Here is a 26,822-nt window from a genome sequence, read left to right as displayed (position 1 = left end):
TGGTTTTTTGCGACTTTGCCTTTTGTCCCCTTTGTTCTTTTTGTACCTGACCCCCTGTTTTTTTTTGTATTCAGCTTTAAATAAAGCTCCCTTTTTGTTTCCCCATATCCTTGCCTCCCGTTCCATGAGTAACTGCATTTGGGTCCACCCTCCTCTTTCCATAGTCTTCCCTTTCACCCTGCCTGACACAAAAAGTGAAACGCTTGTACAAATTGCTTTATAACATAGCAATTGTGCAACATCAAATTCACTTTGTTGGGATTAGTCAATCATCTCAATCTGAATTACAAATACATTCTATTTCCCACTTTTTGGGCATATTTCATTCCAGCAGAGAAAATGTATTTGTCATGATTTTCATTTCTTTATAGTGGTGTTTCATCAGTTTTAAAACCTCTTGTCAATAAATCTGATTAAACAATACAAACCTTTTTCAAAGCCTGATATAGTTTATAACTCTTTGCTAAAGACCTGCTGTTGTCCAAGACTGCTAAAATCTCATCAGTGAGCATCAGCGCTGTGTGACTATTCCTTGTTTACAATAAACATGGCTTCTGTTGTTTATTTTGAGCCAAGCTCATCCACCATCTTGCTGTGTATGAGTGTGTGCCAATCCAAAGACGTGCTATTTACTCCTGTTTGAGTACAAAGCTAAAAAAAGACAGTGCCCAGCTGTTTTTGGAAATTACTTTTTAATAAAAGAAATATCTTGTGACATGATGTTTTTTACAAGTATGTTACATACAAAACTTGGCTTTACACAGCAGATGATCTGTCGCAAATATTAGAAATACACAGCACTGTCCTACATTCCTCATACATTTACAAAACAAATTGGGGGGGGCGTCAGATAGTTATAATGGGCTCAGGGTTCTCTTCCTCTGCGTTCTCTACCAGTTGAGTTTTGTCAACCGTATCTGCTTGGGACTGCCCATTGCTGAAGAAGAGTGGGTTGTCAAAGGTAGTTAACTTTCCAGGGATGGGTAAGCGATGACCGTTCTTCTTGAAGAGGAAGAAGACAACTGCCCCGATAATGGCAAGCCCAATAATGACTGCCACCACTACCCCAGTCACGTGTCCAGGGTGTTGTGGATTAAAAACTGCACACATTGAAAAAGAAGGTGATGATCAGCCAAACGAATTCAATAACAATTTTGAGCAAAACAAAGAAAATAAAGTGGTGTGACGTACCAACTGTAGATTGTGACGGCGTTGGTGGCATTACTAGAGAGAAAAAATTGAAATGTGACAATTGTACACCAAAAGCAGTCAACACAGCATTATTCTGATGAAAGCCCGACCTGATCAAGAGGAACACGATGAGTGGTGTGCATAACGGCTGCTTCTAGCGTGTCATTGTGGAAGACATCTATTGCAAAATTTGGGAAACCTCATGACTTCCAGACACTTACAGTATGTCAATTTCTTCCTTCTAATGTTTAGTTTGACAACTTCTACAACATTTTGTGACACTAGCTGATGGGAGTGCCAATCACTTTTAAGTGCACAACATAAACCATGGTGGTGTGAAAGAAGAACGGGCAGCACTTTATAGTAACCATCTCTAATAAATTCTATTTTTTTTTTTTTTTTTTTAAAGATTTTTTTGGCATAGACACCTTTATTAAGCAGTAGACAGATAGGAAAATATGGGAGAGAGTGGGGGGATGTGACATGCAGCAAAGGACCTCCGGCCGGAATTGAACCAGGGTCGGCTGCGTTTATGGCATGCACTCCAACCACTTGACCGCCTGCGCGCCCAATAAATTCTAATTTTATCTTTGAATAATTTTTTGATTGTTAACAAACAATGACATTTAAAAAAACAATTTAACAATTGTTTATTGTAAAGTTGCAAATTATGATTATAATACTTGGTAAATGATTAGTAAGTACTGTGTTAGTTTGTCTGTACACATTATTTGGATGGTCATTATAAAGTTGAAACTGATGTTTATGAACCTTTACAATTGGTAAATAAATGGTTTATAGTGCATTTCATTGTTTAAAAGTCCAAAAACTACTTAAGTTTCATAAAATATAAATCCATTATTTATTAACGGGGTTATGATAAAGTGTTACCAAAAAATGATGTAATATTTCATTTCAGTGAACCTGTAGCTAGATGACTATCGCCCATATGTCAAGAGTATTAAGACATATTAATGACACTTATTGGTGTCACACCCATATCACCTACACACTCACCTCCCCACCTGCTTTGAAAAGTCTCAATGATTTGTTCCAACTTTAAATTGTAAAATTGTCATTGCATATGTTGTCACTGCTGTCAGTTGGGAAAGTAATGTCTGTCCCTTTTATCTGCTTCACACAAGTCTTGGAAAAACAGAAATACACTAATCAACAGGCCCCAACATGTAGTTTGCCATGTAACTCTTATTAAATAATTTCCCAGACTGGGATCATTAAAGTAATTCTATCAATCTAACTCAGCCAAGTCTTAGCTAAAATGTATGACTTAATGATCGTCGACTCTATCACAGCCATTCATCTCGACAGACAAATGATTGTGTGGTCTGATCTGGACATTACAATGTACAACATTATGATTCAAACACCACATAAGAAGAGTTAGTTTACCTTTGGGTGTTTTGCAGATGTACGGTCTATTATAGCGCTGATAGCTTGCCTTCCATTTTCCATCTGAAGTAGCAATCCCTCCATAGCTGTGATCAGTAGGTTGACCTTCACCCCAGTTAGTATAGTCCATGACTGTTCCGTCCAACCACAACCACTCCCCTGGAGAGAAATAATATTTTTTTATTATCAAAATTATTGTTCTTGTTCAGTTTTGTTTCATTATTATTCCTATTTTTTACTCTGCAGAAAACAAGATAGCAACTGAATGATTCTCCTTATGTGCTTGTGCAGTAAAAAAAAGAAAAATTAGACAATATATCATTTTAAAATGATATTGTTTTCTTTTCTAAATAACCCTTTTTTTCTTCATTAGTTGTTCATCAAGCATGGTCTTTCTTTTTGGACAGTATTAGTTTAGTTTATTAGTTTATTATATCGAAGACAATCCCAATTAATTAACTGCATCAACAACAGTAAAAAGGGCAGCTTTAGCCAACATGGCTAATATCCTGCTGTAGTCCCCGGCCAGATGACAATAGGCACCCTAAAAAACAAAACAAAAAACCAAAAAAAACAAAAACAATATTCTTTCCGTCTATAACTGAATATTTTTCTTTTTAGTGTTTGAATGTTAGAACAAACAGTGTAGCATACCTTTGTGATTTTTATAGAGGCCAGTCCAGAAAAAGGTTTGGCTGTCTTGAAATATTTTCATGTTGTTTTCAATAAATTCTTGCTCAGACGGATCTTCAATGCTGGTGAGCCATCCACCTTCATGAAACAAAAAACGCTCATTTAATGCTGAATGCATTTCAGTGCCAAGGAACACAGTATCTTAGACAATCCACGGGCAGTACTCACCATGGGTTACACAGTTGTGAGCTGCATCTGACCACCTTTTTGATTCTGTGAAAAATATGTAACAATAACCCTTAAATGGTTGCCAGAAGTAATTACGACCTGTGTGCAATAAATCTGGATCTTCGGGGCAAACTCCTGGATGTTCACTTGACTCTGTTGGCGGCACATCTGTAAGTGAGAAAGACAGTGACACAGTGATCAATTAATTCGATCTTTTCATACTTTTTTTTATCCAATGCATTGAAATAAGCCCTCATTATCAATATTAATATTACATATTTTATTAAATATAACTGCCAAATTGAAAAGAAAACATGTAAAGGCCTGACATCTCTATAATCTAATGTTCTGAACAGTGACTAAAGGGTCACTTGAAACCAGCTAATATTGAAATAATATTCCAAACAGATGAGCACAGAGGTATTCATTTACAGGATAATAACTTCAAGTCATGTTAAACAGTCACATTAATATTAATATAATATGATATTCATTAGTTTGTTAAGGGCCGTACCTGTAGACTTCATACAAACACTGTTCATGGTCTGGTTACAGTGAGCGGTCTTCCATTTTCCGTCTACGTCCACGTAGACACAAAATCTCTCCCTGCTCGGTTCATTATAAGCCCAGCGAGTAAAGCTCATGAACCAGCCATCAATAAATCTGAACAAGCCTTTGGTCTGAAAGCAAAAGGCATTCAGATTTATTATTCAACTTATTTTTCAAGAAAAACTGCATTCTTTGTGATTTTTACTGCAATTATTAGTGATAATGTTTAGCCTCGTTAGCAGTGTGGCTGTATGAAGTTAAATTCCAGTCAGTCTGTCATTCCAATGCTTTGACCCAAACAAAAATATTGAAGCAACACCAGAACTGGACAGGTTGCCATGGAATTCTGTTGGTCTGGTTAATTTGCTATTCGCAGCTAGAGAGATGTTCTGCCATGTACCTTGTTTCTGTTCAGTCCAATCCACAGAGGAGCTTTGAGATTCAAAGCCAGCAGCTCAACGTAGGCCTGGGTCCACTCATTTCGTATGCTAGCAAGTTTAGCATCATCATCCTCACAATGCGTCTTGGCTGCATCCCAAGTCATCGGTTGAGTAACAACCTTGATGGTATCATTAAATATTCTGACATAGTCAGAAGAAATTGTTGGTTCAGCGGAGTCCGGCAAAGAAGGGTCTGTTTCAGGTGAGAAATATGACAAGTTTAGTCAACTTACTTTCCCCTTAAACCTGCCAGAAATGTAAGTTTTTTAAGTTTTTTAAGTTTTAGGATACCTGGTGCAGTGAAAAACGTTGTCACGGAACATTGATATGTCATCATCTTTTAAGTTAAATAACGACCTTATTCAAAAAGAGTCTGACTTATACTTTTAGCAGTTTCAGAGCAACGTTGACTTTCATTTGAAGTTTTATATCTGACTACCTAGTAAACATAATACCAATTTTCACTCTCTTTTAGCTCTGCTTTGGTTTCTACTGTGGTCTCCGCCAATCCCAGATGGAAATATCTGCTCTTTAGCTGCTACATGCTCCACTATGTTAGCCAGCTAGTCGCTACCTGTGTCTGTCTCCTGTTTGGTGCTGAGCAGTCAGTGTACAGCAGGTTTTGGGAGGTTTTTAATGGAAAACAGACAGTGAGCTGAAATTCTCTGTAAAGGTCTCTGTAAAACTGATGGCATCTGAGCTTGGAGATAATCATCATTATAAATAATCCAATCGTCATATTGTTTCCACTTGTTTTGTAAAAATGCTTATATATTTAGTCATTATCTACCAATGTCTGTCTCTCTACCCTGAAATCTTGAATGTCTGTCTTTCTGCTGCTGGAAATTTTCTGGAGCTTCACCTCAAAACAGCACTGCAGCATCTGATGTAGGTTGGGACTTGTTTTCAAATGTAAAAAAACATAAGAAAGCATAACATGGGTCCATACAGCTTGTCGGGAGTAACCCAAGTCTTTCAAGGCCCAAAGATCTTTAATTGAAAACACGTTATTTTCCCCCTTTTTCTAAGCACAAATCTTCACTGTAGCTGCTAAGCTAAAAGCGCACCCGGACAAGGGCTGCCGCACAAGGGAGTGCAAATAATTTTGGGATCTTGCGTGGTTTTTTCTACACTTTAAAACAAGACCCCAGCTTCATTAGATGTTTAGGAGAATGCTACAATGCTGTTTTAATGTGGTGCTCCAGAAATGTTTTGCGGATTATGAAACTTCAACTGACTTTCGATCAGCATGATGGTAAGTATATAATGACTGAATTTTCATTTTTGGTTAAACTACCCCTTGCAAAAGAATACCACAAGTCAGTATGTCCCCCCTCCTACAACAGTAGTGCTACTATTTATTACTGTGAAATCATCTTTACATCACAGGGAAGCTATCAAAGGGGAAAAATGAAAAAATGAGCTCACCAACATTTTGATGACAGATGTATCCATTGGTATCGTTGCAGGATTTCGGTATCCATTTCCCAATACCAAGTAAGGGATTGGTATTGATCACAACACAGTTTTGCTAGAAAAGCACGGAGAGAGTGAGGAAAAGAGAAAATTGAGTCAGGGTACAATGTAGTTACACAGACATGGTAATACATGTTCAGCAATACAGCATATTGATATTAACATGTTTTTGAAGGCCTACTATCCCTTTACTTCCTCGGTTTATAGGAAGGGCATTTTGTTCATATATACAGACCAAGGTCAATCTTGCATTGAAAATCTGCAAATATTAAATTGATTAGAGAATTATCTGATGAAAAAAAATAGTCCTGATGTGTAGTGAGGGTCTGCTGCAAAACCCTTTCTGTCTTTTTACTTCACTACAATTAGGAGCGCACAATGGGAGGGTGGTTTTAAACTGCATGGCCTTACCTCTGGTGGATTACGCATCGACTGGTAAAATTCTCGGATAGCCTGCCTTTCCTGCAATGTAAGCCCAGGTTATCCATATTTTTATATAAATACATACAAGAAAAATCATGGTAATTAATTATATAAATGCATTTAACTTGTCACAATAGTGAATATAGATTGTGTCGGAAGTAAAGTCAAATATGAGCATCTCACCAAAGCACTGTGAAAATGTCCATCTCTATATCGTCCCTAAAGTGGAGAGACAGACAATGGATAAACAAGTTGTTACATTGTTATAAACTAGGAGTTTCACAGAATTATTGGCTAATCTGTTATCAAAACAACTAGCACTGTTACAGAATAATCGTTCATATGAGATTTTAGCACAGTGCAATGATAAGTGACATCATTCGTCATCATAGCCGACATTTAGAGCTTTAGGCAGAACAGAGTGTTGTTGTTAAACATGCATTTTATTTGTTTAAATAAATATTTTCTATGTTATTCCATGTTAAATAAACTGAATTTAAAGGATGGGTACACCCTCAGGCTGATGGAAAATTGGGGAAATCCATTTAACATTTCTGACGTCACAGCCAAACCATGCTGCAGTATTCTCCTCTCCACAACTTCAGTAGAGGTCGGCAAAAAAGAAACAAACAAACATAAAATTGCTCCATACATCTTGTCCGGGGAAATCCAAGTCTCTGGAGGCCCTGACATCCAAATTGTTGTTACTGAAACCCTTTTTGTATAGTCGAAATCTTCACTGTAATTGCTAAGCTTAAAGCATTAGGGTCCACGCAGAAGCTTGACTGTGCATCGGGGGTGTAAATAATGTCGTCTCAAATCAATTTGGGATATTTGCACTTCAAGAGCCACTTTGTTTTTGTTTTTTGTTTGTTTTTCTTATTTACATTTTAAAACAAGTCTACATTTACCTTAGTTGTTTGGGAGAAAGCTGCAACACTTTTTTGCATTGAAATTAGATAATGACATAAGTTTCATTTTTGGGTGAACAGTTCAGTTGGTGTTTAGCTTTTGCTATCACAGCAAGAAAACAATTGTATCCAACTCAGAGAGGCTTGCTGGTGGTTAAGTTCAAACAGAACATGAGTCACAGTCTTTCGGGCCCAATTGTGAATATAAAAATGTGACATATTACCCGTATCCTGTCATGTAGATACATGACATAACTCGTGTCGGGTCTCTAAAATGGAGAAACAGACAATAGAGAAATTAAGTGCCACATTTTAAAACACACAAATAAAGTACCAGCAGTGTAGCCCAGTTGCCAGGATAAAATGTTGGCAGTTAGGCTTTTTGGAAACAACACAAGTTCACATCACATGTTTATGACCTGACTATCATGACAAGAGGTGGAGACAGTGGCGGAGTTATAGGCGGGAAGTCTGCCAAGCCAGTGAAGGCAGTTTGAGACTGTACAAAGTGTTTTCTGTGCCTAAACCTAACCAGACCACAAGTAAAGAGTTGCCACAACATGAAAGTTGGAAAATTTAGGCTAAATTTATAGCTGTCACATAAAGAAATGTCAAGTTTCCACATCTCCGTGGTTTGCAGAAATGTGCATTGCTAAGGTTTATTCCGGCAAATGGGTTGAGCAATGCTACACACAACCTGCATCACATTATAAAACACAATTCAGATTGAGTCTACTTACTTTAAAACTTAAATTGATATACTTCTTGGGTTTCCCATCAGTCCAGAAAAATTGACTACCCTCTGATCTGCTAAAACCAATCCAAAGGTCAGAAGCAGCTCCTTCAGCCATCTGAGTAATCAAAAACGCTGAAAACAGATGACAATGATTTCAGAATCAGATATTTGCATTGACGTTTTTAAAATGTTTAAATAAATATATTATATTTGTAATATATATACAAATATATATGTGGATATTTAATCTTGAATTAAAGTAAAACATACCTCCCACATCTCTTGAGGGAATGGAGACCAATTTTGCTTGCATTGCTCGACATTGTTTCCTCCCCTCTTCCCATGTTAACTTCTGGTTGGTAATGATGCTGTAACACTAGAAGTGAGGAATGATGAAGTTGATTTTACAATTTCGGAAAATATACTAAATACTGCCACTCAAACAATGTCCCATGTAATAAATCACAATCAATCAATTTCACATGACAGAACAGGTTAATGTGATATCTCCAAAGAACATTAGATAAAAAAAATATAGCCTATAAACATTCAGATCCATTCAACACGACATGTTCAAAGCTTAAAAGTGACCTCTGACCTTAGAGTTGAATTTTATCCAGGGGGGCCTGCAGCCACCTTTAGGGGGCACTGTGGGTGCCACGGTGGCGTTGACAGGTGGTGATGCATCCCGTTTACAAAGGGACCTGAACTCATTCCCACAATTATAATTATGCCAGAACCCTGTGAACAAATGTAAGACAAGAAACATAACACTTTCTTAACATGGCAAATGCAATGGCGTTTTCTTTCAGTTATGACATTAAGCCAGCCTTTTGTCATTGCATGTTGGTAGTAAATGCAAATTAACAATCATGTTACCACATATCTGAAGAGCCAGAACAAAGCTCAAAGTGGTTGGTCCTGGCTATTGCCGTCTTGGCAGCACCTGACTCCATCTAACTCCTGGCTCATCAAAAATGGGCAAGAGGTGGAGCGTGGGTGGAGCTGATCAAGTCTAGTTAGTTAAACAAGCCCTGCGAACTGACAGCTTTCAGACTGACTAAGACGAAGAAGCTATGTTTCCACATACAGATTAGCACATTTTGACTTAAAGGAGTCATCACCTGGTTTTTTACATATCCAGTCCCTCTTGGATCGCTTTGGATCAATTCTTAAAACATAGATAGACCGCGACTTTCTCACGCGAGATTATGCGCGAGGTTTTGACCGGTCCAGATGTGCATTGTATTAATATGTAATGAGGCGCGCGTTGATTGGCCGCAGGAAGAACAGAGCCGGAATGGGGGGCGAGCCTGCATGCACACAGACTCCAAAACATAAACAGCCCCCTGTCATGGCGCACACACTAAATGACGAACCTTACGGAATTCAGGCATTTATGTACGAGCCGGAGTCGGAAACCGAACGGGAGAGTGAAGAGGCAGAGACGGTGGAAGAGACACGTTTACAGCAGGATGTCTCTGAATGGTAAATTCTTTTTTTTTCCTTCTTACTTTTCACACTCGTGTTTTACATGTAAGACCTGAGTTTTAATGCTGGCGGTCACGATGTATGGCGTGAAAATGACAGAGAAATAGGCAGATTCGGCGTGCTCACTCAAAGTCTGGCTGAGGACGGCTGTGAGCCGATGCTTATGCAAGTAGCCTCCTGTGGTAACGTCACCACAGGAACAGAGTCAAAATCTCGTGCTTTAGGAATGCGCACTATTGTGCGCTATCCCTGTTCGGAAAAAGAGCCAAAGCGAAAAAAATGAGCCACTTTCAAACTCCAGCTTTTCAGGCAAGTTTCAACAGAGGTCCAACACCAATATGCATGATTTAACGAGAGAAATTGTGATTTCCGGGTGATGACTCCTTTAAACATTTTAGGCGAGACATAGGTAGTGTATGGGTGACACCACGGTGGCTCTATCCACAATTTTATACAGTCAGTGGTTTTCTCTGGTCAGGTAGCACCAATTTAAATTGTAGAATAGAATAGAATTATTTCATTGATCCCAGACTGGGAAATTATTTTGTTAGAGCAGCAGTGGGTCCGGAAAGAAATAAAGAAAAAGAAAAAACACTCTGTACATAACATAAATAGAAAGCAAGATATATACAATGTATATACACAGTGTAACTATACTATAAACAATAATAATCTCTACAACTATACAAGAAATATACAGTTCCTATGAATGCGCAATAACAGAACCAAAATGTACATATACATGTGCAATAATAAAATTGTGAAGCAGCCACATGAAATGTAACATTTGCCACCGTGGTTAGCAAGAAAGAGCAGCCACGCAAGTGATGAGCTGTAGGCAACACTTTGAACACCACTAACTCCCCAGCAATGTAACCAGTTTTACTGTGTAACCCAGTGGTTCTCAATTATTTTTTGTCATGCCTCCCCTAGAGGACAGAAATGTTTTCACACCCCCCCGAATTGAAATACTATTAAGAACCTGATAATATTCATTTATTTATCTGTATAAACCACTGTACGAGTTGCAGCATTCTGCATACAATCACCTGATTATCAAAATGGTTTCATGCTGTCCGGTGCCAGAGTTTTTTTGCATAAAACACAAACAGGTCTTTCCCCATTTCCGACCGGGTTCATGGTAAACCCAACGTCTATGTAAGCATCGGGATATTTCCTGCTGCATAGTTCCCGACCGAGGGATTAGCATCAGAGCTTGTGTTTTTCTTTTTTTAGAGGCGTCAACACGGAGTGTTTTATTTTTGAAAAGTAACCGGATGTTATATTGTTATTTCGTCGCTTGACTTCCTGTCTGCTCGGTGCAAAATTCAGCTGAATTGCTGCGTCGTGCTCCGGCATCCGCCAGATCTACAGAAGTCCTGCGTAGCTGTTCTGGAGGGCTCCCGACTGCCGGAGCTGGACGGAACAGACACGCAGCGCAGCGGACCTGCTGGAAGTTAACACATAGACTAAAGTGAAAGTGAAACCTATCAGCTCCGCTGGCGTGACGGAGACGTAATGCAGCGGACAAGTATCCAGTGGAAATAGACCGTCGTGTCCTGCCCTGCCTCTCACGCCCCCCCCCCAACTCACACCTCACCATTTGAGAGCCACTGGTTTAACCTGTTAATTTCAGGTATGTCCATGAACGTGGATCGTATTCCAGCTTACTCACCATGGTAAATCGACATTGAAGCACAGTTCTCATCATAGCTCTGGAATTTAGGTTGATCTGTGTTCCACCTTTGAAACACCACTTGAGAACCATCCATCCACCTTAATGTAGAACACAGAAAGAAGTTGAAATTGTGCCTCAATACAAATAATTTTTGAAAATAATACTAGCACAAATAACTACCACTGAAGCTACAGTATGTTTCTTCTTCTTCCAGGTCCAGATGTCAAAAAGTACACATTTGCTAGATGTTGGGACAAAATAACAAGCCATTATACGCTGTGACCAGTGACTCCACATTCAGTCTGTACTGTGTAGAAAGCGTTTTTGTATCAGATCCACAAAGAAACACACTTCTATCAGTGGGGCAGTCTTATTCTCATGTAAGTCCTGGTGTTTTTGGTTAAGTTTAATTTTAGCTGTGATACCCCAGTCCAATTCATCGAGGCCCAACTGTGGCATCCACATGAACGCAAGGGCCCGAAGATGTTTGGTGCAGACTAATTTGACGTGAAAAGATACATGGGCTGAGTTCCAATGAACTTGATGCAAGAGCAGCCAACCAAAATTTTTATATGTTTCTAAAGAACACAGAAGACTAACAGTTGGATCTCCATCATCATACTTCCCTCCGTCCAACCTTTTTTTCCCCATTTTAAAATTCAGCAATGGATTATGGAATTATTTTTTTTTTAAGTATATTCTTTGGCCTTTTGTAGATAAAACAGCTGAAGATATGACAGGAAACAGGATGAGAGAGAGGGGGAGTGACACGCAGCAAAGGGCCCCAGGCCGGGATTCTAATCTGGGGCTTCTGCAGCGAGGACAAAGCCTCTGTACATGGGAAGACCGCTCTACCAACTGAGCTAAACGGTGCCCCAGAATTTCAATTATTTTGGGGACATACATTTCTTACTTTGAATCATGAGGCTTTGGATGTCTTTTTAATTTTCATTTGTATTGAATTCATACTCACTCAAATGTTCCATCGAGGTCTACAGTAAGGCCAATCCAGAAAGACCCATATTTTTTTGATATCTGCACAAACAGACACACAAAGTTCAATGCCTTGGTATTTATACTTACTTATATTTATACCTACTTATAGTTTTTTGCTCTAATTATTTAATGTAAATATCACTGCTTACCTGTTTCCACAGAAAGACCCTTTCCTCTTCACTGTTGATAGTTACCAAGTCGCCATGCCTCTGTTTACAGAAGTGACGAGCGTCTTCCATTGCCATTGTCATGTCATTGATATAATACTGACTCCCCTTCCATTCTAGCCACCCGTCTGAGGTCATATTGTAATCTGAAAACATGTCGGAAAGATTTATCATCTCAAGCTCCCATATTTCAACACCAAAAAGGGTTATCTGTCACTGCCTTCCATAATGTCCCCTATAACCGTTACAAGAACAAGTCATATGAGTGTTTTCTGATGTGTCTCACTGGCATTTCACCCAAATGGGCGTGGTTTACTGGAAGTAGCAGCGCACACTTCAGTGAGCTCTCTGACCATTTTAGCCTGTGATGAGTGCAAGGTATTTTACTACCATTGCTGTTTTGGTGCATGGAAAACTATAGTGTGCTTTGTAAGACTGTTTGGCTAGTTATATAAGAAACTATTTCAAAAAGTTTACAGCCTGTGTGTGCTTAAAACGTATTATAATTAAAAACTGTATTTTAAACAGAAGTTATTGTTTTCAGGTATCTAAAAGAATATTTTCAGTTTTCAGTCTGGATAGGTTTTGGCAACAAAACTGCTTGGTTAGCTTTAGGAAAAGATCATGGTTTTGGTTAAAATGATAAGTTACAATTACTATGGCTGGGTAGCAAACTTTGATGCTTGATACTTGTGCCAAGATCTAATACTGCTGGTGATAGGATGTCTTGAGGCATGTAGAAAAAACATTAGGTTACGCCTAATGGTTGTTTCAAGAGTCAGTATAGACTTATCTTCTTTGCTAACACCGCATATAAATTCAGTTATATTTTCACAAACGTGAAAAATAACATATGTCTGTGTGGTCACTGATATAATTTATCACTTACCAGGATTGGCAGGGGGTGGAGGTGGCTTTGGAGTCACTCCTGTAAGGACATAAGCAGAAGATAAATATATATTTAGAATACAGTATTAAAGGAGTAGTTTGCACCTTTGCACTGAGCTTACAAGAAAAAAAGTAACCTCGCTCTCTCTACTCTCAGAAGAATTACGTGATTTTCTTTGAATCCCATGCAACAGAATAGATATGCTTTACCTGCACGGATCTGACACAGCCATCCATTGGGCTTCTCACACTGCGCATCGTTCCAAGACCCTCCCCTACCCAGTTTATATAGTCGTAATTCAGCACATGATTCTGCATTATTATGATTGTTTGGTTCATTATCATCCCAGTGTTGGTAGTTTACCTGTAAACAAGAGGAAAAATTATTAAACATGTAGTGACAAATAGATTAGTTTTCATTTATTTGTGTTGAAGAAACTTAAATTGAACTGTTAACCCACAGGTGATCCATCGCTCCATACATAGCCATTGTTTGTGTCAGGGGCGCTAAGTCCAATCCAGGCATCAGAATAGCTGTATAGGGGACAGACCAATGTAACTGATTTAGATAAGCAATCTTTCTTGCACTTTATTCTTTACTCTTAACAATTGTTTTGACAAATAGGAATGTGCTGTATCTTAGAAGAATCACAAGAATCTTCTTTGATGGAGCTAATGTAGATGTAGATGGAGATTTTGTGCAGTCACACTGTACCGTCTGTCCTCTTGAATGTCTACAGCACTGTGGATGCTGAGCAGATCCCCTCCAATGGCCCGGCAGTAATCTCTAGCCTCATACCAGGACTTTCTTTGTGAAGATGACTTTGAATGCAACTTTAAAACAAGGCAAAAAGAACAAAAAAAAAACAAACTTGTCAATGAATGCCTCCAAAAACACAACCACATAGAATAGGCGTATCTAGAATTTGGTTAGATGCATTGTTGCTTGATTTGGAACAGGTATAATGATATAACTTAACAGTTATTTTCAATTATTGATTATTGTATGTATTTTCCGTGAAAAATACCCATCATGTTTCTTAAAGCAAGTGTTTTGATATTTTGACTTTGAAAATCAGCAAAACTGAGGAATCTTTAAGAAGAAAAGTCAAAACCAGCTTTTTAAATGTGCATACTTTCTGGTTTCTTAATTCAACTATTCATACTATAACAGTACAGTGAATATCTATGGGTTGTTAACAAAACTAGACATTTGAATATGTCAGCTCGGGCTTCTGTCGAAATGTAATCGAAAATGTAAATAATATCTAGCCGCAGCCCTATTGTTGATATTGTCCTGATTGTTATTTTGTAAGATTATATATGTTACAACACCAGCTGCATATCTGTTTTGTTAATGTAACCTTGATAACCCCAATCATCCCCAAAATTGCAAATAAAAGAAACAGTCCTTGTATTTCAGCAGCAGTCTCAGACTTATAGCTCAGGGCCCGTATTCACAAAGAATCTTAAGGCTAAAAGTAGCTCCTAACAGGCGAATTTAGGAGCAACTCCTAAAGATAATAGGCGTGTCAGTCGTAACTTTAGGACTCCTCATTTTTGAAAATAAGAGTTATTCACAAAACATTTTAAGCCTAAAAGTAGCACCTAAGTCTGGGAGACCTTAGAAGTAGTAGAGGACTCCTAACTCACTAAGACCTCGTCACAGCCGAATGTTTTGGAGACGCTAAATGACAGGGAGTTATTAAAACGATGTCGGATGGACCGCGAAGGGATTGAAGTTGTGGTTGAGTTGGTGAGGGACGCAATAACGTTCCCAACCGACTGAAACAATCCAATAACACCAGAGTTTAAATGTTTGGCAACACTCCAGTATTTGGCTACGGGGAAAATGCAGCTCTTCACACGGGACTAGTATTACCTGGGGACCGCAAGTGATTTAGAAATTATCCCACCACGTCTGTGTTTCGTGCTGCGCATTCGCACACGATAAGCAAAGTCTGTGTTTTAACTTGGATTTACTGACTTTATCCCCCAGGTCGATCACACCGGAGCCCTTGTTGGAGCAGCATAACAGTTAGATATGGATATTTTTAATATAATAACTGGTGAGCCTGTTGAAAGATGGAAAAATGTTCCTTACCGCATGCTGCCATGCATGTAATCCATCTAATCGTCTTTCGAGATTTCGCTCTTCTGATGAGCCTCCTGAATTTGCACCCAAAATGCTGTCAAAACTTTCATTCATAATTCCCAAAGCAGCCTCCATAATTCTCAACCGGGAAAAAGGCAAAAAAAAGGCGTGGAAAACAAAAAAAACCTTTAGACAAACAAAAAACGACCCCAAATCACAGAGATGCTGATTCGCACGGGACTAATATGATCACATGACCTCTGTGTTTGTCGAAATATGGTAGGTAATTTGCGGTGGAATTTTTACTTTACAAATTACGGACATGGCAGATTCACACGGGATTAAGATCACAGACGACCTTCGCAATTATTACAAATTACTGGAGGTCCCCACGTTATACTAGTCCCGTACAAATAGGGCTTTTGTCAATCGGAAAAAGTTGCATTCCATCAATACACAAATTGTCTTTGACACATGTTACAATATACTGGACATTGTTGCGAAATGGCCTGGATCAACACACGATTCCCGAATTTTAATGGAGAGTGGTTTGACGCAGCTTTTCATAGGCTTTGTCCTGGGCTTGTAGGCAACTTCCTTATTTTCACTTCATGCATTGCGTAGCCTAAATGACTTTTCAATGGGCTGCCCTGTCACTCAACAACCAATCACCGTTGTCACCGCTTCTAAGTGCGTCCTCATAAAATGACATCATCCATAGCAACAGAGAGTTACTTCTAGTTTAGGAGTTCACTGTTTTCATAACTAAAAGTAGGTCTCAGCGGCTTTGTGAATTACTTTTAAGAAACAACTCCTACATAAAAACTTTTAGTCCGATTTAGGAGTACTCCTAACGTTAAAATAAAAGTCTTTGTGAATATGGGCCGAGATCTGTTGAGGATGATGTGTGGTAGCCATCACTAGAGGTGGCTACTATTACTTTGCGAATCGTTAAGGCAAAAACTATAATATTGTAATTCCATTATTCAAGAGTCTATTTTCATTGGTTCACTCATTGTTTGAACACCACTGAGTAAGATTCAAAGAGGGACCCAAACTGGTTACTGTAAATATTTTTTGTTTCTCATTTTTCTGTCTCACCTTATAGCAGAAGTTTCTCGATGCCACTCGTTTCCAGCCGTCTGCACACTGGGGAGGGGGAACAGTCTGTAGTGCAGGGGTTGGAGATGCCCCTTCTGCCAGGTGTTTGCAGATGTATTTCGACGTATTGGTGCAAGGAAGCACATCCCAGAGTCCAGCAAAAATCCCGGTTGTCATAGCAACGCAGCCCTGGTGGTGACCTTACAGTGTTGGAAGGAAGAAATTGTGAAATGTCAGTTGTGAAGCCGGCTTCTGACACACCTAAGAGACAGAGTTTAAAATGTCTCTTTACCTGGCATTTCAGCGTTCCAGTGAGTATATTTCACTGTGTCCTTGTTGGTCCACACAAAATGCTCTATGTTTTTCTGGTTTGAGAGTCCCAGCCAGAAGTGTTTCTCTGGTCTCATTCCCACCAAGCTGACAAGGAATGCATTATCCACCCTGGAATATATTTCAAATGTAAGGTTGTCTTATATCAGTGCATGGTGTACCATGGTAAAAGTGTACATAATAACCTAGCAAATCCCATTACATCTGAACATCTAAGATCTGGTGTGCTCTTTATTAATTTGGAGTCAAAATCATTGTTTTTACCCATTTGAAACATCAGCTAAGTAGGAGTCTGAGCTCTTGCAGGCAGCGTTGGCTTCATCAAACGTCTTTGTCGCCGTCCCCACAAAGTAGCAGTAAGAACCATGCCTTTTCCAGCCCTGGATTGAAGGAAATTAAAAGTGGGAAAATGTTTTCAAGCAGTTTCCTTCTTTCGTCCTCTTTCATTCTTAACTAAGATTGAAACATTTTCAGAGAACAAAAAACAAAATGACTAATACATACTGTATGTGCAGAGATTTAACAGGGTTCCTCAATAATGTTTGAATTAAATATCTGCCTTTCATTTGACTAAATATATTCTTTTTGGAGCAAAAAGCTCCTTACCCAGTGGTTTCATAAGCCTAAATTTAGAATTTTATAACCTTGCCGCCCTAATATATTAAATAATTCAAATATCACAATAGCATTTAAGCATGATGTGTTGCATTATTCAGGTTTAAACACTGTACATATAAGAAGTCTGGTCTCTTCTTATTCAATTTGCCTGTCCCTTAGTTGACATTGTGTCCATTTTAAAGTTACAGTAGAGGATGGGATTTGGGATGCCTCAAAGTGGCATTGGTTGTTTTATTTCTAATCTAATATTGTGCTTTTGCTGCAACTTTTGCAGTAAAAATCAACAAAACCCAGATTTGTTGTCAAGCATTATGACCCAACACATTGCTTGGTTCTTGATGCAATCTGCCATCAGAACGTTTTTTAAATCCATTAACCTGAGCTGTATGGCGACATTTTAGGGTTTATCTTTGAGGAATTAAGCATTAAAACCAGATACAGATGATTATTTCATCAATGGAAAGAAGTAAAGTTCACGCACAGTTTTGCAGCCTATGTTCTGCACGACCTCATCTCGAGAGGGTTCAGAGGCGCCCGCCTTCATACAGATGTAGCCATGTCTCTCTCCACAAGTACGGTCAGCCCAGTTTCCATTCTGCAAGAAAGAAGTATTACAAAATGTTTATCTATGTGGGAACTGGGTGACAGATAGGCATCATACCTCGATGTATGCTGTCAAAGAAAAGTCCATTGTCTTAAATACATACAAATTTGTTATCATAGATACTCATACATTTTATGACACCCAAACATTTTAAACCCTGTCTTGATTGTTTAGCATCTTGTTTCAAAACCACCAATATCAAAAATTATCCTCTGTTCTGTTTGGAAGGCTTTTGAGGAGATTTGGAATAATGGCTGCAGGGATTTTAGGTTTAGTTTAAGGGTAACGATTTGTCCTTATACAACACAGGGCCGCACAACATAATTGACGTTGTAGTCCCTTCATGCTAGACACACATGAAAACTATGTTTTTATTTTGAATAGGATAGAGTGAAATATAAAATGAAATATGATCAAATAAAATGAAATAAAACAAAATGTTTTATAAACATATACACGTACACGTCCAGGATACAGTTTAGGAGCATTAGTGTGATCAGCCATTGATGACACTGAGAGTCACATCAGGACTCTGCCAAGGGCAGTTATGTTCTCCCACATCACTCTTGGGAATTCAGGTCTTTTTTTTTTACTGTGTTTTCAACACTGGGTGCATTAATGTGTTGAAACAGGAAAACCCTTTCACAACGGTTGCCACATAGTTGACACACTGTGGTATGAATTACAATTTTTTTGGTGTATCTGCACAGTTGGCCAGTTTGTGTTCAGGCAGGTTAGTCGTCATCACTAGATAAATAATGACAGTTTTACAGGTAGCTAGCACTAGTACCATAACGATGCAGTGCTCCTCACCTCTCCCTTGATGAGAACACAGTCTTCTTGATCAGTGGAAACAGCAGGTTTACCATATTCCCAGCTGGTGAAGCTGACAGTAGAGTGGTCACTCCAGTCAAACAGTCCCTCTGTCCTCCTGTCATTCAGTCCAATCCAAAGCTGGTCAGTGGATGCTGCAGACATGGGCAGAAAAAACATATTTTACTGTCAGGCTGTCATTTATCTTTAATTACTCATGACTTAATTAGTCATTGTTGTTAGAAGAGGTGGAGACTTCCTGGAGCAGAATCGGCATGCAGTATTGACAGGTTTTAATTCTTTCTGTTGTGAATGAGGCTCTATTAAAGAAGGAACTCTGCCTCCCTTCCTCCATACCTATACAGGGCACACTGTACACCTGGATATGGCTCTCATGTCAGCTTAATCAATAAAAGGCATGCAGCTTTTAAGCAATTTCCTTAACTGATAGTTGGCTGCCCTAACAATCGATTATCGGTTGATTATTAGTAACATATAAAATATGTGTCAGACTCTATTAAACACTGACTTGATATACTGTATGTTCGATGCATAATCAGAGTCAGCTACATGAGGACTTACAAAGGACAGATAATGTAAAATTATAAACTAAATAACACAGAATAATGATCAAATTTCCATTTCCCAGCTCGTATTTGTCACTTTTCAACAAATTTGAAAATGAACAAATGTTTGGCCCACCAAATGCAAACCATACTGAGACTACTAAATGGCTAAAATATGTAGAATATATTTTTTTAGATTACAAATTACTTTTCCTTCGTTGAATTTTGTCATACCTGTATATTTTGTAATGTTTGAATAATTAAAAATTTTAAACAATATACTTTTTGATGCCCACCTCTGGTTGCTGCTTAATTCAGATATAGTTTCAGACAACTTTATTGATCCCAAAGAGGGCAATTCATATTTGCAGCATACCCAATCCACAGTCACACAAGCAACATCCAAATATGTTGCATGTCAAAAACACGGATCAACAAACAAACAGAGGTCGATAAAAGACAGCAAGATTAAGGGCTGCGGCAGCAATAAAATGATAAATGAATGGATATTTGATACATCTGTAAACTAGAGATGCACCGATCAGGATTTTTGGGGCTGATCACCGATCAACTATCACCGAAAGCAGTATCTGCCGATCCCGATATTGCTGATCACCGATCACAGCGTCAAATCCATAAATTCTTCTATATTGTTGTCTTGTGTAAGAAGAATCATTAATTAAATATATGAAAGTTACACAACATTGACATTGTATTATTAAGTATAAAAATTAGGAGATGAGAAAGTCTCATGAATTGACCACCGTTTTATTGCAGGCTGAGGCAATGTGCAATATTTCACACTATAGAGACTCTCTTAGAGACAACTTGGACTCAGCTTACATAGAGTAACTGTAGCTTACTAGTGGAAATGCATGCAGTCAGGGTGGGAATTTTGTCATTTTAGGGGCAAGTCCATTTGGCCTTCACTTTTCTTTTCCGGGAGCACAAAGGCCACTGAGTAAAATTTGTTGATTTACCTTTCAGACTGATACCATAACATCCTAATTAAGACATGGATTATGTATTAAAACAAATTTTAATACCAAAATCAAGTTAAAGTTACATTAGAAAGTAGTTTTTGTTAAAGCGAAACTCTCGCCAAAAAGCAACCGAGGCTTTATTTGGGATTGAATATGAGTCAAACCTTCGTGTGAAAGCATAATTGAGACGAAAGAGGCACTTTTAAGATTTACCGTAGTTTCGGTTTTGGGCACGTTAATTTTGAACGGGAGTGCATGGGGCAAGACATGCTAGCATCAAAATCGCTATTTTTAGAACACTACGAGGGCGCGACACAACATGAAACTTTGCTTGTAGCATCACCAGGGTCTCCACTCATGAACATGAGCATTGAGAACATTGTTTGTGTACACAGAGTTTATGAAAAAGAAGGTTTTTGAACTACTCACGTTAGCTGCTGCGCTCCTGCGCGTTGCCGTCATGCCAGACAAAAAGTGTTGATCCCCGAGTGCGACCTGACAGGCAGGAGAGTAATGGTGAACCGCTCCTCAAGCGTGCCTGTCAGGTCGCACTGGGGGATCGACACTTTTTCCCTGCCAGGACGGCAACGCGCAGGAGGTGCAGCAGCTAACGTGAGTAGTTCAAAAACCTTCTTTTTCATAAACTCTGTGTACACAAACAATGTTCTCAATGCTCTTGTTCATGAGTAGAGACCCTAGTGATGCTACGAGCAAAGTTTCATGTTGTGTCGCGCCCTCTTAGTGTTCTAAAAATAGCGATTTTGATGCTAGCATGTCTTGCCCCATGCACTCCCGTTCAAAATTAACGTGCCCAAAACCGAAACTACGGTAAATCTTAAAAGTGCCTCTTTCGTAGTAATTCTGCTTTCACACGAAGGTTTGACTCATATTCAATCCCAAATAAAGCCTTGGTTGCTTTTTGGCGAGAGTTTCGCTTTAAGTAGGATTAGGGTGAGGTGAGTTTTGTGACACCACACTGAATATTAGTGTTATTTAATATTTCTCCCAATAGAAATTCCCCCGAATTATGGCAAAGCACATTTTTTCCAAACAAAAAATTGTAGAATAACCAGCAGGAGACCACTGATGTGTGGAGTGATTTTGGTGACACTACACTCTGAATAATAGTGAAGTTATTGAATTTTTTGTAGTTTCTCTTTTCAGTGTTGCACTTTGTAGACGGTCCCTGCGCCCTCGTCTCACAGACGGCTAGAGTTCTCAACGGGTCGGGCCGGCCGAAAAATTACGCAAATGAGCCAGGTCGGGTCGGGCCTCGGGCTTCCTTTTTTATAAAACACATTTCATAAAACACATTTCTTGCAGGTTGTAAATTATGTATTGTTTGTTGTGAATCATCGCTGTTCACGTGTCCGGGAAGTTCGAATCTGTGAATATATTTCCAACTTTACCGAACTAAATCCTACCACATAAGTCAGTTACATATCATGTCAAAACTGGCTGAGCTCGCTCGCTGTGCTGTAAGTTTCGTTCTTCTGTTTTGAGACGCTGCTGCTGTTTGAGAGGCTTTCACATGAGATCATCAATGTGATGATGAGTAGTGTTGTGACGTTCACGAACGAACCGATTCTATTGAACGGCTCGTTAACATGAACGATGGGATCTGAGTCGCAGCTGGAAACCTTTTTTTTTTTTTTTTTTTTTTTTTTTAATATCACTGTGTGCTCCTCCTTTGCTCCTCCCCTGAGTGGGACAGAGAAGTTACATGGGGAGGAGCGCAGCCCAGCTGCACGGTGCCTATTAGATATGCAAATATAGCATGACGCCACCTGAGTTGTGCACGCTGCCTTTGCGCAAACCCCCCCCCCCCCCCCCCCCCAAAAAAAAACAGAAACACGTGACTGCCCTGCCTCGGAGAGCAGAGCAGCTGCAGCGGTCTTAATTAGGAGGAGGACAGTTTTGTTCCAAATCTCACCCCATCATACCTCCCAGTGATTATTTCCAAGATAAAATGAGTTACCACCAGGCTGGCTTCTTAAAACTTAATAAATTTAAAAATCAGTCAAATGAGCCAGTTTTTTGAACGGCTCTTTGAAAGGAACAGCTCACCAAGATCCGGCTCCCCTCAAAGAGCCATAAATCCCATCTCTAATGATGAGACTCCACCTGCACGAACCGCAGACTCACTGAAGTTACTGTGAGTGACTACTGTCCACTCAGGTGGCTGTAATTAAAGGCAAGCCCACTACGCTGACCGGGCCAGGGGCACAAAGGCCACTGTGGCCGTACGATGAGTTTTTTTTTCACGCTGCATCAGCAAAGTGGGGGGCATGGCCACCGTGAAATTCCCACCCTGCATGCAGTCAATGCACTGTCTCTATATTGAAACGTCATCTGATCGGCCTGATTTGATCTATTTTGAGAACTCCGATCAAAACCGATAGGGGCATTATCGGCCAATTGCGATCGGTTGCCGAGAACTAATAGAAATCTATTAGTTTTCCTACTAAATGATAGTGGCAGCCGGAAGACACCATTGTGAACTCACAGAACAAAACGTGACTAGGCTGGCTGATAATGTTCCTTCTTTTTCACCTGGTTCTCCCAGAGTTAACACAAATCTCTTTGCCTGACTCCAATGACCTTGGAGCAGACCTGAACATTGCCTTACAGGCTGTTCTTGTCTTGTCCATTAAAACAACAGATAAAAGAGAATGTTAATAGACTTCTGATAAATGAACACTGAAATAGCAGGGGAGCAAAAGCAGTCTTGCCAGTTAAAAAACAGGCTGAAGTTAATATGATGTTCGATAATCACCTACACAAGTTTTGTATTGTTTTAAATTTCGGGGGGAAAATGTTGCCTTCTCATAACACAAACAGGGCCATGATGCTCATTGCATACTAGAAACAAATCTATTAAGTAAATTGTTATTGTTAGATCCAAACACAAGAGGAGCAGGCTACGTAATGTTTTGCCAGTGGAAAGGGATACAGTCTCAAAGTTGTGTTCTTTGTTTATAAGATGTCTTTCAAGGTATTTTTACTGTCGTCACGTACCATATCCAAGTTGTGAGATGACAAAGCTTTGGTCCTCCACATTGCGGAGGCTGACCAGGTCCCCTCCTTCTTTGCGGCACGCCCTCTGAGCATCAGTCCATGTTTTCTCGGTGCGATTGAGGAAAAAGCAGTGGCCGTTGTAGGGAATCCATGGGCTTGAACAAAATTCTGCCTCAGGAGCTACTCGTGAAAAGAACAAAGAAATTTAATTACTGACTCACTGACATCATTCAATTAATCAAAGCCAAAATACTTATACGGTAACCAGTGGTAAGCTTGGATAAAATATGAGTTTAAAGAATATTTTTCTTCACCTCCAGTAGGTGGAGTCACAGGTCTTTCACTGTAGCAGATGTATCCAAGTCTCTTGTTGCATTTTGAGCTTTGCCAGGAGTATTGCACAGCCCCATTAAGAATTCCACAGTTGTTTCCCGGATCAGCAACTGGATGTCCTAAAAACAAGATGATGGTTAAACTCAACATGATGAAACAGACTTGGATGTGTCTCAGAGTCTTCAAATTATCACATGTTTTATTTGTAGCACTTAAGAAATAAATATTATCAAGTGACATTATTATTCAGTACTATTGTAAATGAGATTTTCAATGCAAATAGCAAGTTGAGTGGTTTAGAAAAACAGTAGAAACAACAATAAAAGAAGCATATCAGTATAAAAAGAAAAAGTAGAAATAATAATAATAATGATAATATTGCAATATATCAATGCTATATCTCAATACCTATATATGTGTGTGTGTGTGTGTGTGTGTGTGTGTGTGTGTGTATAGTATACTATATATAGTGTACTGCAACCTTAAAACCAGGAAAAGACAACACTAATAACAATATCCCAACTCTGCGTATAGTATCTCTTCTCAGGATAACAATACAATACAGTCTCAATATGTTGCCCTGACATACAATAATGCACATGTACTGTTTTTTGTGTGTGTGTCATGACATGTGTGCCTAGATCTGAAATACAATACATTTAACTGGTGGTGATGTGATTATGATTGCATGATTTGAAATGTGCGCACTATTGTGATGACTTGAGATTTGAATGCAAACTGCAACTTTTCATTTGACATGCAGTTCCTCTAATGCTAGTTCTAATTTCAAACAGCTGAAGAGTCAGATTCCTCTGCTTCCTTAAATATCTGAAGTGTAACCTGGACCCTTGCAGGGGTTTGTAAGTGTAAAGTAAAATGACAGCAGTTTTACAACTGACTGGCAACATGTGTTAAAGCGATAAACTTATCCTTGTAGCGCCTGAATAACAACACAAAATATCGAAGAGGAAAGATTACTTACCTGAGTCCCAATTCAGATAACGGTAAGGCTTCCCATTAGACCACTGCCAGCCATGTTCTGGATCCAGGACCAGCCCGGTCCAGAGCTTGTCCGCCTGTCCCTGGCCCCTTGCCCCTAGTAGTGCTGTGAATGACACAGAATCCATGCACACATTAGTGATTGTTTTTTATCATATTAACACTTTATTGAAAGGGTCTTGGAAAGTCCTGCTGCATATGTGAAAAAATTTTATAAAGCTGCATGTGATGTGATTCAGTGATGCCACTCAGTGGGTCAGTTGTGGATAATGAAGGAGCCAGGTTTTTAAATGTATGAACAATACTTGGAATATGGGTGTCTGGTTCTATTTAAATATTTGTTTTTAAACCATTTAAAGAGTCCTGTATTAGCCCATTTTACTGAATATAGCAGTGCAATGCCTTACAAAACCTCCTGCCTTCTTTACCCATAATGCAACCAAACGGCCATATACTACTTTTTTTGTATATGCTGTAGTACTCTCCAAGACCTGTAAACACACTTTAATGTTTGCAATTGGTGGTGTTACCCTTTAACGCCATTCAAAATAAATATCAAATACAAATACATGAAGCCTTTTATCAAAACAAGTGTCAACTTACCTGTGACATAAGCCTGCTGGTGAGGATCGGTGATACTAAGCAGGGAGGCACCTTGCTGTTTGCAGCTGGTTTCAGCCTGGGACCAAGTCAGAGCTGACTGTGTGTTGAGCTGGTAGTACGCTCCTGTTGTGATGTGTTTGGTCCAGTGTTCTTTGGCTGTGAAATACACCAAAATATGGAAATGTATTTCAAATTGGTATATTGTTGCATGTAAACTAAAGTTGCACCTCATCATTGTTTACACTGGAAGCTAGAGGCTGACTTTAATGTAAACTAGTGGTGGGTCCTCAATAAAATAATACCCTGATTAGGTGCTTTGACATTCTGAGAGCTGACATTATTCATTTCATTGGAAATCAGTGTGTCCCTCAAAAAAAAAAAAAAAGAAAAGATGTGTGTGCATTGTTTCTATGGCCCTCTCTCACTATTATAACTCATAGGCAGTACTCACAAGTAGTTGGGCAGTAGCCCCAGAGTTCACCCGTATAGGCTGTTTCAACCCCACACCAGAGACGGCCGTTTGAGGAGTCAGTGTCCGTGCAGCTTGAGTACCAGTGGTCTTTGTAGTGGAAGGGAAACATGCAGGTCCTACCATATGCATTTCCTCCAATGGTGTAATGTTCTGAAAGCCCCAAACAAGGACAAAGCAACAAAACAAAGAACAGCTTAATAAAGTTTTCACAAAAACAGAAATGGATACATTACTTAAAAAATAAATAAAAACACTCAGTGCCTATAACAGAAAACAGTGTTTTGTACATTACCTCTGGCGGTCCTTGAGCAAGCACCACTGGGCGTCCCTGTGATTGTGAGGTGGTTATTGGGTCCTATTGTTCTGGAGAGAACTGCTGTGTTATCTGCAGTGAGGTCAATGTAAAGCTCTTGGCCTTTAAGGGCAAGGACTGTTTCATTCTTGCATTCCCACTTTTGGAGTTCGCTGTTCTCATCACAATCATAGAGGCTTATTACACTTCCCACACTTTTGCCCTGAACTCCTAGGCACTTTGGTGGCCAAGCTGCCAGAAGTCGGTCACCAGTTGTCCAGCGTATGGATTGGCACCAGTCATGGTATTTAACCAAACAAAAACCAGTGGCCTTGTTAGTTAGTTGAAATATTGAATCTGTAGAGGAAGATTAAAATCAATACACAGCTGTCATAATAGATTTTCTTTTTTTTTTTTTCAAAAGTATCCGTCTATCATTTGAGTCGTTTCACTTGTGTCTGATTGGATTTTGTATTACTAGGAAATAAACAGAAATGCTTTTTTGCTGGCATCTAACAAAACAAAGGAACACAGGCAAAACACAGACACAGGGCAAAGAACTCCACAGTCTCTCAGTCTAACCCTCTCACATAGAGTTAGTATTTTCAAGAGTGTGCACGACACTACCCATTTGTAAAAAAAAACAAAACACAATAATCAATTCAAATTAAATGTTAGAATACTGTACCGTCTAAAGCCAGACATCGTAATGTTTGGACAAGGAGTACGAAGGCTGTACATGCTAACTTCATTGTCAGTGTTCTCATGGCCGATGACT

The 26,822-nt window shown here is 39.2% G+C and overlaps 1 protein-coding gene across 1 annotated transcript; it reads right to left on the bottom strand.

Annotated features, from left to right (window-relative positions):
- Positions 1-673: 673 nt before the first annotated feature.
- On the bottom strand, positions 674-26,822 carry LOC115572107 (macrophage mannose receptor 1-like). Its single transcript, XM_030401923.1, has 33 exons — positions 26,733-26,822; positions 26,045-26,401; positions 25,732-25,902; positions 25,281-25,436; positions 24,661-24,783; positions 23,660-23,797; positions 23,346-23,525; positions 18,779-18,933; positions 17,843-17,956; positions 17,008-17,123; positions 16,706-16,854; positions 16,414-16,613; positions 13,933-14,051; positions 13,679-13,751; positions 13,428-13,581; positions 13,219-13,257; positions 12,312-12,475; positions 12,140-12,201; positions 11,164-11,264; positions 8,596-8,738; positions 8,268-8,373; positions 8,002-8,129; positions 7,486-7,530; positions 6,534-6,569; positions 6,339-6,389; positions 5,880-5,982; positions 4,412-4,644; positions 3,977-4,142; positions 3,463-3,630; positions 3,256-3,372; positions 2,602-2,760; positions 1,192-1,224; positions 674-1,100 (listed from the first exon to the last, which is right to left on the bottom strand). The coding sequence occupies exons 1-33, from the start codon at positions 26,809-26,811 to the stop codon at positions 847-849; spliced, it is 4,392 nt and encodes a 1,463-aa protein (XP_030257783.1). The 5' UTR covers positions 26,812-26,822; the 3' UTR covers positions 674-846.

This window comes from Sparus aurata, chromosome 21, assembly GCF_900880675.1.
Source record: "Sparus aurata chromosome 21, fSpaAur1.1, whole genome shotgun sequence".
In the NCBI taxonomy this organism is placed as follows: Eukaryota; Metazoa; Chordata; class Actinopteri; order Spariformes; family Sparidae; genus Sparus; species Sparus aurata.
The sequence above is the reverse complement of the archived record's forward strand: the minus strand, read 5'-3'. Positions and strand labels throughout refer to the sequence as shown.